This window comes from Haematobia irritans, chromosome 3, assembly GCF_050003625.1.
Source record: "Haematobia irritans isolate KBUSLIRL chromosome 3, ASM5000362v1, whole genome shotgun sequence".
Taxonomy (NCBI): Eukaryota; Metazoa; Arthropoda; class Insecta; order Diptera; family Muscidae; genus Haematobia; species Haematobia irritans.
This window is the reverse complement of record NC_134399.1, coordinates 82,339-95,964: the sequence shown is the minus strand read 5'-3', so window position 1 is coordinate 95,964 and position 13,626 is coordinate 82,339. Positions and strand designations below refer to the sequence as shown.

General features: G+C 36.2%; 5 protein-coding genes across 6 annotated transcripts; 3 read left to right on the top strand and 2 right to left on the bottom strand.

Moving 5' to 3' along the window:
* Window positions 1-43: 43 nt before the first annotated feature.
* Window positions 44-1,705, top strand: mRpL3 (mitochondrial ribosomal protein L3). The gene is made up of 4 exons (XM_075298564.1): window positions 44-364; window positions 423-525; window positions 584-1,134; window positions 1,196-1,705. Exons 1-4 carry the CDS (start codon window positions 327-329, stop codon window positions 1,617-1,619), a joined length of 1,116 nt encoding a protein of 371 aa, XP_075154679.1. The 5' UTR covers window positions 44-326; the 3' UTR covers window positions 1,620-1,705.
* Window positions 1,651-3,133, bottom strand: LOC142228204 (beta-lactamase-like protein 2 homolog). Of its 2 annotated transcripts, none has more exons than XM_075298565.1 (4): window positions 2,934-3,133; window positions 2,696-2,862; window positions 2,159-2,383; window positions 1,651-2,106 (listed from the first exon to the last, which is right to left on the bottom strand). In XM_075298565.1, exons 1-4 carry the CDS (start codon window positions 3,050-3,052, stop codon window positions 1,718-1,720), a joined length of 900 nt encoding a protein of 299 aa, XP_075154680.1. In that variant the 5' UTR covers window positions 3,053-3,133; the 3' UTR covers window positions 1,651-1,717. The 2 variants fall into 2 exon arrangements, with proteins under 2 accessions (XP_075154680.1, XP_075154681.1); XM_075298566.1 differs by having other exon boundaries at window positions 2,159-2,368.
* A 717-nt stretch (window positions 3,134-3,850) lies between these two features.
* LOC142228198 (adenylate kinase 8) lies at window positions 3,851-5,068 on the top strand. The gene is made up of 4 exons (XM_075298553.1): window positions 3,851-3,990; window positions 4,078-4,318; window positions 4,380-4,729; window positions 4,793-5,068. The coding sequence occupies exons 1-4, from the start codon at window positions 3,907-3,909 to the stop codon at window positions 4,967-4,969; spliced, it is 852 nt and encodes a 283-aa protein (XP_075154668.1). The 5' UTR covers window positions 3,851-3,906; the 3' UTR covers window positions 4,970-5,068.
* A 4,883-nt stretch (window positions 5,069-9,951) lies between these two features.
* Window positions 9,952-11,586, top strand: PIP4K (phosphatidylinositol 5-phosphate 4-kinase). Its single transcript, XM_075298551.1, has one exon. It carries the CDS (start codon window positions 10,235-10,237, stop codon window positions 11,447-11,449), a length of 1,215 nt encoding a protein of 404 aa, XP_075154666.1. The 5' UTR covers window positions 9,952-10,234; the 3' UTR covers window positions 11,450-11,586.
* On the bottom strand, window positions 11,579-13,565 carry LOC142228194 (CXXC-type zinc finger protein 1-like). The gene is made up of 3 exons (XM_075298549.1): window positions 13,425-13,565; window positions 13,245-13,366; window positions 11,579-13,184 (listed from the first exon to the last, which is right to left on the bottom strand). The coding sequence occupies exons 1-3, from the start codon at window positions 13,452-13,454 to the stop codon at window positions 11,768-11,770; spliced, it is 1,569 nt and encodes a 522-aa protein (XP_075154664.1). The 5' UTR covers window positions 13,455-13,565; the 3' UTR covers window positions 11,579-11,767.
* Window positions 13,566-13,626: the final 61 nt, after the last annotated feature.

The window sequence follows — 13,626 nt, the reverse complement described above, 5'->3', positions numbered from 1 at the left end:
ACATATGACAAAAGCATATGATTCGATTCTGTATAGGGAAATAATAAAGAGCAAGAAGCATAATTTCATTTTCGTAATACGACAATAAATACGTTTTTTATAATAAAGTTTTTGAAAAAAAACGCTCAGAAAAGATAATCCGCTAACATATAATATATCCAGAGTGTAAATGGTGTCATTTTATTTTACACTTGCTGGTCAATAAGAAGGTTTAGAGGCGTCTTAACGTTAATAGTATTTTCATATAAAAAAACTGCGAGCAAGAGGAAACACAATCAGTTCTATAGTTTCCATTAATATATTAGGATCATCTATAAAGGATCAAAATGCTTAAAACGTTGATTCTAGATTTAAGCAAATTGAGGTAGTATTATGTGGAACTACAAAAATAGTTATAACCTCAATTTTCTTCTCCGTTAAAGGCTGAACCCGGCGACTATTACACAAGTGCAAGTGCGGGAGAAAGGCCAACTTAGCAGACCACATTTAAGAAATCCCTCGTGGTTCCTTCGTAAAGAACGCAAGGTACTTTGACAAAGTTGTCAGAATTTATACGTTATTCACATATGTCTTTAACTTTTAGATGCGGGACAATTTAGTGACTTCAGAAAACAAATCGTTTGTTCAAGAAGTGGTGCATGACAAATATGGTCCACCCGCCATTGTTAAAGGGGTCTCGTCGTACGACCAATCTCGACGGGAGCTGTTGGTAAAAGTCAATGAGGTGGACACAGATCAAGTTTGGACACCATTGACTCGCAGGACTGGACTCATTGCCCGTAAAATTGGTCAATATCCATTGTGGTTAAAAAATGGAGAAAAGATCCGTACCACTTTACTACAAATTGCGGATAACCACGTAGTAAAGTATATACCACCAGAACAGTATACACCAACTCAAATGCCTACCGTTGCAAAATTGAATAAATACGGATGCTTGATGGTTGGTGCTGAAAGTTGCGACCCTTCTACATTGACCAAAGAATACTGTGGTCTCTTTAAAGATTCAGGCTTAATGCCTAAACGACACTTAGTTCGTTTTTTAGTTTCTCCTAGTGCTGCTATACCAGTGGGAACACCGCTTAATGTAGGGCATTTCAGAGTAGGCGATTATATCGATGTGAGGGGTAAAACGTGAGTATGGAACTGGTATGGCCCATTCATATTTGTAAATGTATTTGATTTATTTATTTAGAGTGGACCATGGTTTCCAGGGTGTTGTTAAGCGCCATGGTTTCAAAGGCATGCCAGCTTCTCATGGTGTTACAAAAACACATAGACGCCCGGGCAACATCGGTGGCGGTGGCGAAAAAGGACGGGTATGGCCTGGTACAAAAATGCCCGGTCACATGGGTAATAGATGGAGGATAGCAAAAGGATTGCGAATATGGCGAATTAATACCAAATACAATGTTATGTGGGTCAATGGCAGCTCTATTCCTGGTTCCACCAATGGCCTTGTCTACATATATGATACGATTTTGCCTTTAAGAAGACATACTACCGCACCCCCATTCCCTACTATGTTTGATCCATGTGCGGATGGGCCTGATGATATATGGTTTGATGCTGTTCACAATTTTAAGGACGAAACAATTACATTTCAACCCGAGGAATAACAGTTTACAATAAATGATATAAATCCGAGAGTTCGATAAGTTAAGAATTTATGTTACAAAAAATAAACGTTGCACTTATTTTACAATATTAGTATCAATTACAAATTGCTGGACTGTTGAGAAAACATATAAGAATGGTAATCACTATCCGAGCTATCAAATTTAAGTAATTTTCCCTCTTTGTGCAGTTTTGTTAAATGATGATTGACATTGTATGCCGCAGCTGGCCATAACTCTTGGGGCGTTTCCTTGTATACAATTTTAACTACATCCATGGCTTGCAGTTTTTCTTTGTTTCTCTCAGCAAAACATTTTAGAATTTGTTGTTCACGTTGGTTTCGGTGATTTATGTAGTACTGAACTTTTTCCGAAGGATTTTCGACGATATTACCATGTCCGGGATAAATAACACAAGGTTCAATGTTCAGAATTTTATTCAAACTTCTCATATAATCGTACAAATCTTCAAATACTGCGGTCCCTTCGCCTAAAAATGAAAATATTATGCTAATATGTAAAAATTATATTTTAGGACTCACCCAAAATGCAATCTCCGCTGAACAACACCCCCTCAGATGAAGTCAGTACAACGTGATCTGTTGTGTGACCAGGTGTATGATGAATTTTCAACGTTTCTCCTTCGACCTCGAAAACTTGTTGATCTTCCAACTTTGCAACTTTTATATCCTGTGGAATTTCCGGACATAAATCTTCAGCATCATTTCTGGGGAATTTGTATACCTGGCAATCTTTATTAAGGTTTACTTTTGAAATACAATGAAATACGATACAAAATGTCAATACCTATATAAATATACCCAGCCACTCAGCTAAGACCGGTACTCTATGTTCGGTTTTCGCTTTGAAATTTTTCCAGTTACTTTACCAAAAGCAGTTCGATTTGAAGCAGATAATTTATCTCAAGTTATACCTTCTTTTTCATTTAGGTTTTTTCGATATTTACCAGGAATATATGTTTTTATTTATAATTTAAAAATAAAGTGTTTTTAACTCGAAAACCGAACCTAGTACCGTCTCAAAAAATACAAGACTAATAAAATGCTTCAATAGTATACCTTTATTAGCACAAGTTCTTAGAACATCTTTAACGCCCCCAACGTGATCATGATGCCAGTGTGTCAATAATATGGTTCCAATATAAGCTTTTTCTTCTTTTAACACACCTCTCAAATTAGTTATATATTCAGGTACATCGGGATCACCCGTATCAATCAAAATTCGCCTAAAATAGAGCAAGAGCTCATAAATATTTGGACTTTGAACATTACCTTTAGTATATTTGATATAACTTACGATTTGCCTGTTCCCACCAGATATGTGTTTGTTCCCTGGAGTGTCATAGGGCCTGGGTTACAACCCAATATCCTTATTATCGAAGAAGACAAGCGAGTAACGGGAGGTATCAGAGCCATTTTTCTGTGTACAAGTCAGCCACCTCTTGTAGGGAATGCTATGAAGAATGTAGTTTATTTAATAAAATTCTTATCACAGCTGATTGTAGAACTTTAAAAGAAATGTCAAATTTTAAAAATGTAGTTGCCATTTTAATTTAGTAGCAACTACAGTTTGTTTGGCGCTACGACGAATTAGTTAATATTGATTTATGTATATTAGTTGTAGTAAGAAGAAACCAATTATTTTTTAATTTATCTGTGTCTTGTGTTGTACAAGTCGGACCGGCTTCCCCTAGATGGCATTAGGAAGATAGTATTTTGTACTAAAAACGCATTTCTGTTAATTTTGAGATTGGCGAAGAAAATATTGATGTCCCTCACCCATTTTCCGTCCATTATTTCCTAGTGCTAGAATGACAAATTCGGCTGTCGTTTTTCTAAGACAATTTCTTCGGGCAGTATCAATTATTTGCAGAAGCATCATACAATTAATTCACATACATATGATGACATGTCTACGCCCAAATGAATTGGTCGGTAGATACAGAAACAAAAATCTGCAAAAAAAATTAAAAGAGCATGAATATATTTGAAGTTCATTATATTTTTATCAAACCTTGCCAAAACATGAACGAAACCATTTAAAATTTATTCAGTGAACATAAGCTAGTTTTCGACGCGGAAATCGAATAGCACACGAATATTAGAGGATTTGAAAACCGTTAGCGTAACATTTTAATAATTAAAAATTTTACAAATATATAAAAGCATGCACCGTAGTAGTTTTGAAATATTTATTTCTCAGTGCGTATTAATGTCAAAAGTTTTACAATATCTCTAAATATACAATATATTTTTAAAACTTAAATTAAATGCATTGCAACACATTTTTGACCCAATACTGCGCAGAAATAATGATGTATTTCGAAAAACATAAGCTCATTGAAATTTTCACGGTAAACCTGATAATGTACTGCAATTTCTAATTGATAATTGTTGATTGCAATTCTATTTTGAATTGTTCAATATTTTTATCGTTAAAGCAAATTTTAGTGGAGTGCGCTTTAGAACGCCCATACGATATTAACCTATGGATAATCAAAAATATTAAACGCATTGCTGCAACTATTCATAGAAGCGGGTCAATGCAGGGAAAACGTTCATTGATTTCATCTCTGAAGTTGTCTTCCAATTTTTTATATCGAGTGGTGATCTATGGTAGGCGTGGCTCGGGCCGTAAGACACAAGCTCTTTATTTAGCAAAACGTTTCAATTTGGTATATCGTGAGTAATAAAATGGAATTGAGGTATATGTGTTTTCTTAATACTAGGAATCCAAATTTAGTTGATGCAGAGTTTTTAATCAACCAATATCTGAGCGGTGATGACGAAAACTCTCATGAACCATTGGCCAGAGAACTTCAACAATCATTTTATAACAACAACTGTCATTATAAAGGAATAGTTTTATCCAGCATTATAGCTAAACGCATATTAGAAAGAGACTGTCTAAGCCAAGGGTGGGTTTTGGTCAACTTCCCCAATACCCTTCATCATTTTAAAGAGATTTTGGAAGATTTTGATATTCCTCCTAACAAAGTAGTGTACCTTCGTTGTCCAGAAAATATATGTATGCAAAGATTAGTAAATATGCCAAACTCGGACGAATATTGTTTCAACTTTTATCAAAAAGAGGTTTGAACGCCATTTCATAGCTTTAAACTCCATTCTTCGTTATTATAGCTTTATATCTTACAGATGTACTTTTTCAATCGAAACAAAAGTGCTTTGGAAGCATATCTTAAAAAAAGATACGAAACTATTTATATAAATGGTTCAACCACTTCTCTACAAGTCAAAAATGAAATATTTTCAAAAATTGAGAAGTACCCTTATCCATTAGGAATTAAACATGACATAAGATACCCATTGTAATGCCCATGCTGTCCGTGACCGTGATTTTCAAATTGTGCGTACATATTACAGTAAAAAATTAAATAAATCTAACGGGAAATACCATCTCTCTTTATCAAATCACTAACTCTTGAATACATAGCAATACCAAACATCAATCTTAAATGAACTATGGGGGGTGATAATGACAAACCAACCAGCATTCAAATTTTCTACTTTTGTTCGTCCTGCCTTATCTAATCCTGTGTTATCTAATTGTTAGTACTGTATAAAGTATAAATAGCACGTTTTAGTGAGGCAGTGATTTCTACTGAAAGTACGTTATAATGGAGCATGGATACCTATCGACCCACTGGTGCTTTATAAAATTTTCTTATACGGGCCCTATACGTCCATGAAGCCGCAACCTTATTCATACATTTTCATTTTGATTGTATCCGTAGACAAAAATACACAGTGATTTGAAATCGTTCAAGGCAGATGAGGATGCAAATAGTTTTCGAACAGTTCTTTTAAAAAGTAATAACATTTTTCTTTATCTTCTTTCCTAGAAATATTACGAAATTCGGATATAACGAACTAAAAATGACAGTCACTGCAAGTACATTATAACCTTGTTCGACTGTATAGCAAATATGTACATACATCCAAAAATAGTCCTCTTGGATAGGTACGTTATCAGTGCTACACATTTGCTTGATATGATACACATCATATAAATAGAGTAAACACATAATTACTGAAAGTAAGATTATAAGAAAAAACTCCGTCTAAAACCAAACCCTCGTGGTGATTCACAATATTACCTTAATACCGTATGGAAGTCATTGATGTTTCACACTTGTATGACCACTTTATTTTTAAAAGATAACATGGAGTCATAAAATGTATTTATAAATAAACTCTCGTCTATAAAAACAGATTATCGTGACACTGTGCAATGTATGTCTTTAGCCGTCATTCATGTTTTACTCGTGTATAGCCTTGAACAGTGTTACCACCGGAAACATTTTTTTCCGGAAGCATCCAAAATATATCCAATACATTTTAAAGGGAATAACTCTAAGACTGATACTATGTTCGATTTCACGACTATAATCGTTTAATTTGTGCTGTTGTTTTTATAAAATAACTATTTTTATACCCTCCACCATATGATGAGGGTATATTAACTTTGTCATTCCATTTGTAACACATCGAAATATTGCTCTAAGACCCCATAAAGTATATATATATTCTGGGTCGTGGTGAAATTCTGAGTCGATCTGAGCATGTCCGTCCGTCCGTCTGTTGAAAACACGCTAATTTCCGAACGAAACAAGCTATCGACTTGAAACTTGGTACAAGTAGTTGTTATTGATGTAGGTCGGACGGTATTGCAAATGGGCCATATCGGTCCACTTTTACGTATAGCCCCCATATAAACGGACCCCCAAATTTGGCTTGCAGACCCTCTAAGAGAAGCAAATTTCATCCGATCCGGCTGGGATTTGGTACACGGTGTTAGTATATGGTCCTTAATAACCATGCAAAAATTGGTTTACATCGGTTCATAATTATATATAGCCCCCATATAAACCGATCCCCAGATTTGGCTTGCGGAGCCTCTAAGAAAAGAAAATTTCATTCGATCCGGCTGAAACTTGGTACATGGTGTTAGTAGATGGTCTCTAGCAACTATGCAAAAATTGGTCCACATCGGTCAATAATTATATATAGCACCCATATAAACCGATCCCCCGATTTGGCTTGCGGAGCCTCTAAGAGAAGCAAATTTTATCCGATCCGGCTGAAATTTGGTACATTGTGTTAGTATATGGTCTGTAATGACCATGCAAACATTGGTCCACATCGGTCCATAATTATATATAGCCCTCATATAAACCGGTCCCCAGATTTGGCTTGCGGAGCCTCTAAGAGATGAAAATTTCATCCGATTCGGTTTAAATTTGGTACGTGATTGTAGTATATGGTATCCAACAACCATGCAGGAATTGGTTTATATCAGTCCATAATTATATATAGCCCCCATATAAACCGATCCCCAGATTTGACCTCCGGTGCCTTTTGGAGAAGCAAAATTCATCCGATCTGGTTAAAATTTGGTACGTGGTGGTAGTATATGATATTTAACAACCATGCCAAAAGTGGTCCATATCAGTCCATAATCATATATAGCCCCCATATAAACCGACCCCGAGATTTGGTTTTGGAGCCTCTTGGAGAAGCAAATTTCATCCGAGTCAGTTGAAATTTGGTACATTGTGCTAGTATATGGCCGTGAACAACCATGCCTAACTAGGTTCATATCGGTCTATAGTTATATATAGCCCTCAGATAAATCGATCCCCAATCACACAAAAATTTGTGCATATCAAGTACATAATTGTATATAGCCCCCATATTTCAATTCTGGCTCCCTACGTACCGTGCAAAAGTCCATACCGATTCGTAATTATTTGTAGACTTACCTACACATACCTTTTTTGTCTAATATATACCACGTATGGACTAACTCACAATTTAGAAAACGATTTAAGATACCACAACCCAAGTAATTCGATTGTGGATGACAGTCTTTCGTAAAAGTTTCTACGCAATCCATGGTGGAGGGTACATAAGATTCGGCCTGGCCGAACTTACGGCCATATATACTTGTTTTACTTTATAAATAAACACATAATTTTACCTATTTGCCGATCTTTTCTCCAAAGTTGTTGATAATAGTTAAATCCTGGAACTTATAAACAACACGAAACGTTTCGTTCACCTAGAATGAACTATCGGACATAAAGCTAGTTTATTCGTAGTAGTTTTATCTGACAGGCTATGCCGCCTGTACCATCGACAACTTTAAATTAGGGGAGCTAAATTTTTTAAGAACACACAATGCTTGCTTTAAACACAATACAAACTAAGAACAAAATTGCCCTTTATACCTTCCACCATGGGATTTTTGCAGTTCATTTATTATTATATTTTTACTTTCATTTGTAACACATTGAAATATCGGTCTTGGAAGTCACAAAGTGTTGGTCGTGGTGAAATTCAATGTTGATTTAGCCGTCTGGTGTAACCAATTTCGGATTGAAATTTTTAAAAAAGTTACTACAATTTTATAACTTTAAGAACTAATTATAATTATCGGCTTGCCAGTCGACATGTAAATTAGTATTTTAAAGAACATAATTAGATGTTGCATTCCCAACACGAAGTAGATAAATATTTAGCCCAAAAAATTATAGAGTAGAACTGAAAGTAAGAACCAATTGGGCAAGGTCAAATGTACATACAATCTATTAGTTTCAAACGAAAGGAGTTATTACATTAAGATATAAGAACAATTTGACAACCAAGCCAAACGCCAATGTCATTACAAATATATTTCCTATAGGAAAATTTGGTTATGCATATTAACTACTCAGTTGTTCTTGTAATAGTTTGTTATGTACTTTCATCCATTCTATGTTATGCGCTTAGGTACTTCAGTTTTTCCACATCAAGAAAATCTGCGATAAGGGTTGTGTCCAGAATGATCTGGTGGTGTGTCGAGTAGCTCTGGCTGGGCAAGCGAAAAGGTGACGAGAGTCATGTGGCCCTTGGTTGCAGATGGGACATACGTCAGCTACGCTGCTATCAATCACTTACAGGTAGGAGTCGTGGCGCCTGTAATTGTCTGATCTTAGTTGGGCCAAAGGTCTCTTTCCTCCGGTGCTATGGGCGGTGGTCGAAAACTATACAGTGTTCTTTTTCAACGGTAGTGATGCAGTGCATTGTTACTTTTTGGTAATACGTAAAAAATAACAGGAATCTGAAGAAGAGAAAGAAGATATATCAGACTAGATATATCAGAACTACTAAAGTCCAATCGTTTATAAAATCTGCAACATTAATCCCGTTGTATATAATCGGATAATTAAATCATTCATCCAAAGAAAAATAAAAATAAAAACATTTTAATATTTCTAAACAATTAGGACATTAACAGCTAATGAAACCAAATACCTTTCGAAACTTACAAATATTGTTTTATAGTTTATTTTATATATTTGATTCTTATTTTAAGGATTAATATTTTTTTTTTAATTTTGAGTTTTAAATTATTTTATATTGCCAAAACGGTTTTCTATTATATATTTCCGCTGTCTACGGTAATTGGAGTTGAAGAAAATTCCAGAAGTTCGAGTTTTCTCATATAACATAACACGATCCACAGATTTGTCTGCGTCACATACTTAACCCTGCTGTTAGGTTAGAAAAAACTTACGAATCCCAGGTTAAGGGACCATTTGGCCCATACTATAATATTCATGCCAAATAATCATATAATAATCATAATATTCATATATGACAAATTCAAATATATGACAAAACGATCTAGATTACCTCAACAAGGATTCTCAGCCCAGTTATTGTCAAATATACGTACAACATGCACAGCTTCAGAGGCTTCCAAAAATGGTACTCGGAAGTGTAGAAATTGTGCTTGCTGCAAATCAAAGTGTGACGTAAAATGCTCCATTTGCAGCAAATTTATTTGCAAAACTAACCGAAAAACGTTGTGCATTACTTGTAATGAAAAATATGTACAAATAAAAAAATAAATTTAAAGTTTTTAAAAAATGTCAATAAAAACTTACTATGGACCAAATGGTCCACTAACCTTTTTTTCGTTATTTTGTGTTTTTCTCAGTATTGGAGAAAGTTAGATTTTTTTGTATATACTATTGTTGTATAAAATGAACCCATTAGCAGAAATTTGTTGTCAATATATACCACCGATTCCATGTTACAAAGGAAAAAAGAAAAAAATGGACCAAATGAGCCTAACCTAACAGCAGGGTTAATAAATCGACTCATTATTAATTAGCAAATTGCCTCTCTCCGATTGGTCTTTCAGTGCAAAATGTACCGCCGTTTGTTTATTATTACTTCGTGTGATGTTGTCGAGATTACCAGGAATTAAAATTTATCCTCGAGAAAGTTGGTATGATTCTGCAACTGGCAACACTGGTGTGGAAACAGCTGACTGTTGATGAAAAAAAACAAAAAGAATTTGTAAGCGCTAATAGATATACAGATATATGCGAGAAATAATGGATCATTTATAGAAAGAAAAAACACACCTTTTGTGGAAGTATCGTAAGCAAACATTGATTCCTGCATCATAAGTTATTAAGAGATAGGAATTTGTTGAAAATCTTTGGGCGACGGACTGGAGAAAAAAATCTGTGTGTGTGTCGTGTTTGCTGAAGAAAAATCTATACCTTGGGCGACGACGACAAAATGGATAAAAAAGGAGGTTCGTCTGAACCACGTATACTGAAAAAGAAGCATTTCCGTGTAAAGCACCAAAAAGTAAAGCTATTCCGCGCAAATGAGCCAATTTTAAGTGTTTTGATGTGGGGTGTGGATCACACGATCAATGAGCTGAGCCATGTGAATATCCCTGTGATGCTGCTACCGGACGACTTCCGTGCTTATTCTAAGATAAAAGTGGATAATCATTTGTTCAATAAGGAAAATATGCCCTCGCATTTTAAAGTTAAGGAGTATTGCCCATTAGTATTTCGTAATTTGCGAGAACGCTTCGGTGTTGACGACTTGGACTACCGTGAGTCACTGACTCGTAGTCAACCAGTAAGTATTGGATCCTCGGGTAAATCTGGGGCTCAGTTCTACGAGAGCTACAATAAATTCTTCATAATAAAGAGTTTGACTTCGGAGGAAATAGAGCGTATGCATGCATTTTTGAAACAATATCATCCATATATTGTGGAACGTCACGGCAACACTTTGTTGCCCCAATATTTAGGCATGTATCGCATCACCGTTGAAAGTGTAGAATATTACTTCGTGGTTATGCGAAATGTCTTCAGTTCCAATTTGACTATACATAAGAAATTTGACCTAAAAGGCAGTACTGTAGATCGCGAGGCTTCCGAGAAGGAATTAGAAAAGCAATTGCCCACATTTAAAGATAATGACTTCATCAAGCAAAAGGTACGTATTGAAATCGGAGAAGAGGCCAAGAAGAAAATAATGGATGTGCTCACCAACGATGTGGAGCTTCTAACAAAACTTCACATTATGGATTATTCATTGCTGGTGGGTCTACATGATTGTGTGCGTGCTGAAGAAGAGGAACTGCAAGGTGGGAATCCTCAAAGTGCAACCGGACGCAGTGAGAACAGCGAGAGTGAAGAGTGTGACAGCGGTGAGCGATGGACATACAACACGCCTCCAGACTCACCACGATGCGCCCAGTATAAAGAGGTTGTATACGAGGTGGATAAATATGCTATTCCCAGTATTGAAGAGAGACGTGAGATTTATTTCATTGCAATCATCGATGTATTAACTCAATATGGCGTGAAGAAGCAGGCTGCAAAGGCAGCAAAGACCGTAAAGTATGGCAGTAACGTCGATGGCATATCGACATGCGATCCCGAACAATATGCCAAAAGATTTCTGGAATTTATGGATAAAGCCATTGAATAAGCAAATATATAATTATTACTACTCTTATTTACTGTATTTATAACTTTAACGACACAACTCACAAAAATATTACAAAAATATGATGAGTAAAATAAACATATTTAATAATTAAATAATAATCCCTTAAAATATGGTAATCTTCATGCAGATTGTTATTCTTTATTTATTTTTTTTTATGTCAAGAGGATAAAAATAATACAACAATATTTCCTGTGGATCAACTAGGCACAACAGTGATGAGTAGTTGTAGCCCGGTAGGGGAAAGGAGAACTGTTCTAGGTCAGGAGTATTCCTTGTTCTGCCATAAGTTGATAAGCTCTACTGTTGCATTATATGAAATTCCTGCTTTTCGAGCAATTGTTTTTGTTGCTGGGCGGCTGCCAATTGTTGTTGTTGGCGACACAGTTCTTCCATCACTTCGTGGTTGTACGTGGAATGCAGCATAAGCCCCAGAACTCCTGCACGGGATGCCATTTGATGTCTTATTTGTCGTTCTTGCTCCAATAATTCATCCATCTTTAGCCACTGTCGCACTCTTTCTAAATCAATTTCTGCACGACGTATTTTCTCCCACACATAGTGCCTGTAACAGCTCTTCTTGGGAGCCCTGCAAAACTCTCCCGTTGGGGTGAACACATTTGAGACTAAAGGGCAGCCGCATACGTCAGTGTCGTTTACCTTGGGGTCCTTGCAGTGTTCAGGGCATAAGACCTTCAATCGTTTGCAATAAGTCTTACTGGCGGGGTTATAAAAGTCACAGAACATAGATTGACCCTCAATTCGAGTTTTAAATATGCTGCCAAATGAAGCTTGCGATTCGTATTTGTTGAAACATTTTTCCATGTGTTTTATTGCGGTACGGGAATGTATCTCGTGACCACACGTTATACAATACATTGATTGTTCGTCTTCTATATCGTTGTGTTCTTTCAAATTTGGGTCAAGAGTACTATGCTTTGCTCTTTCTACAATCATATCGAGCTCTTGGTGTCGTTTATCCAATTCAGCTAAAGCAAAGCGGACCAAACCTTGCTTAGATCTAATTTGGTCCAATTGTTTTTTATTCTCTTCTTCCGCTCGGCAACGAGTTAAATTCCATTCCTGCACTCGTTGAGGTAAAACTTGAAAAATTCGAGCAGTAGCTAAATTAAGTCCACATTCATCACTGCAATACTTTGATTGCGGACGGGCGTTGTGGCGACAGCCCGGTCCATAGCACTGCCTTACACCATCCAATTCCGGATTAATAAATATTTCCGGAGTCAATGACCGTTTACGTTTTCTTTGGCGATCTTTATTAGGTTTTTCCTTTTTTCTCTCCTTTGCAGATCTTGGTACATTTCCAGTCATTTCTGCCTGTAGCTGGACAAGACATACTCGTCTTTCACATCGTGGCTTGTGGCCAACACGAACGCGACAAGCCTCGCACAGATTGCAATTTGGGGTGCGACATCCTTCGCATGTACCACAACGGTTGACTTTCGGCGTCAGTTTTGGTCCGTCACCGGAAGCCGTGAGATCTTTTGATTTTTTACGTTTCTCCTGCTCCAACGGAATACCTGATGATCCCATTGGATTCGCTGTTTTCTCTACGGGAACGACTCGAAATACCGTTTGCAAAGTTGGATCCTCTTCTTTGCATCTTTGGCAATAGTAGTGTTTAATATGTTTCGCTTCCTTTTCGGTGATATTTATGCAATCGCCATGATACCACTCCTCACAACCATCACAGCAACTACCAAAGAGAGAATGATATGAAAATACCAAAAGAGGGATTTTCCTAAAACGTACTTACATCATAAATCTGGAGCAATCCGATGTTCTGCATATGCAGTACAAAAAACCATCTTGCTTCATTATCGTTGCAATCTTCGACTTTCGTTCCGGAAGGTCAAACTCCTTTGCTATTTCTTCTTTCTACAAGAAGATTAACTTTTTATACATTAATAGACAATATACGACGTTTTATACTTACGGATTTTTTATTTTTCTTTTTTTCACTCATTTTGAATTATTGTTATTAATAATATAAAAGTAAATAACCTGAAACAAAGTAAAATGTAAGAGGAGTAAGAAGTTGTGACAGACGAGGTAATAGCGTTGTCATATCAAGGCAGCGTTGCCAGAACCTTTCAAAAAATTGCAAGATGACACACGACAAGAACGAGTACAACAAT

What these genes read in the sequence shown, in the direction of transcription:
- mRpL3 (XM_075298564.1), top strand. Translation starts at nt 327, where the DNA reads ATGCTTAAAACGTTGATTCTAGATTTAAGCAAATTGAG. An exon ending in CTAGATTTAAGCAAATTGAG is followed by an intron (nt 365 to 422) that starts GTAGTATTATGT and finishes TCTCCGTTAAAG; the next exon opens with GCTGAACCCGGCGACTATTA. An exon ending in TCCTTCGTAAAGAACGCAAG is followed by an intron (nt 526 to 583) that starts GTACTTTGACAA and finishes TTTAACTTTTAG; the next exon opens with ATGCGGGACAATTTAGTGAC.
- LOC142228198 (XM_075298553.1), top strand. Translation starts at nt 3,907, where the DNA reads ATGCATTGCAACACATTTTTGACCCAATACTGCGCAGAAATAATGATG. An exon ending in AGCTCATTGAAATTTTCACG is followed by an intron (nt 3,991 to 4,077) that starts GTAAACCTGATA and finishes TTATCGTTAAAG; the next exon opens with CAAATTTTAGTGGAGTGCGC. An exon ending in ACGTTTCAATTTGGTATATC is followed by an intron (nt 4,319 to 4,379) that starts GTGAGTAATAAA and finishes ATCCAAATTTAG; the next exon opens with TTGATGCAGAGTTTTTAATC.
- PIP4K (XM_075298551.1), top strand. Translation starts at nt 10,235, where the DNA reads ATGGATAAAAAAGGAGGTTCGTCTGAACCACGTATACTGAAAAAGAAG.
- LOC142228194 (XM_075298549.1), bottom strand. Translation starts at nt 13,454, where the DNA reads ATGAGTGAAAAAAAGAAAAATAAAAAATCC. An exon ending in AAAAGAAAAATAAAAAATCC is followed by an intron (nt 13,367 to 13,424) that starts GTAAGTATAAAA and finishes ATCTTCTTGTAG; the next exon opens with AAAGAAGAAATAGCAAAGGA. An exon ending in GATTGCTCCAGATTTATGAT is followed by an intron (nt 13,185 to 13,244) that starts GTAAGTACGTTT and finishes TCTCTTTGGTAG; the next exon opens with TTGCTGTGATGGTTGTGAGG.
- LOC142228204 (XM_075298565.1), bottom strand. Translation starts at nt 3,052, where the DNA reads ATGGCTCTGATACCTCCCGTTACTCGCTTGTCTTCTTCGATAATAAGG. An exon ending in CTGGTGGGAACAGGCAAATC is followed by an intron (nt 2,863 to 2,933) that starts GTAAGTTATATC and finishes GCTCTATTTTAG; the next exon opens with GCGAATTTTGATTGATACGG. An exon ending in AAGAACTTGTGCTAATAAAG is followed by an intron (nt 2,384 to 2,695) that starts GTATACTATTGA and finishes GTATTTCAAAAG; the next exon opens with TAAACCTTAATAAAGATTGC.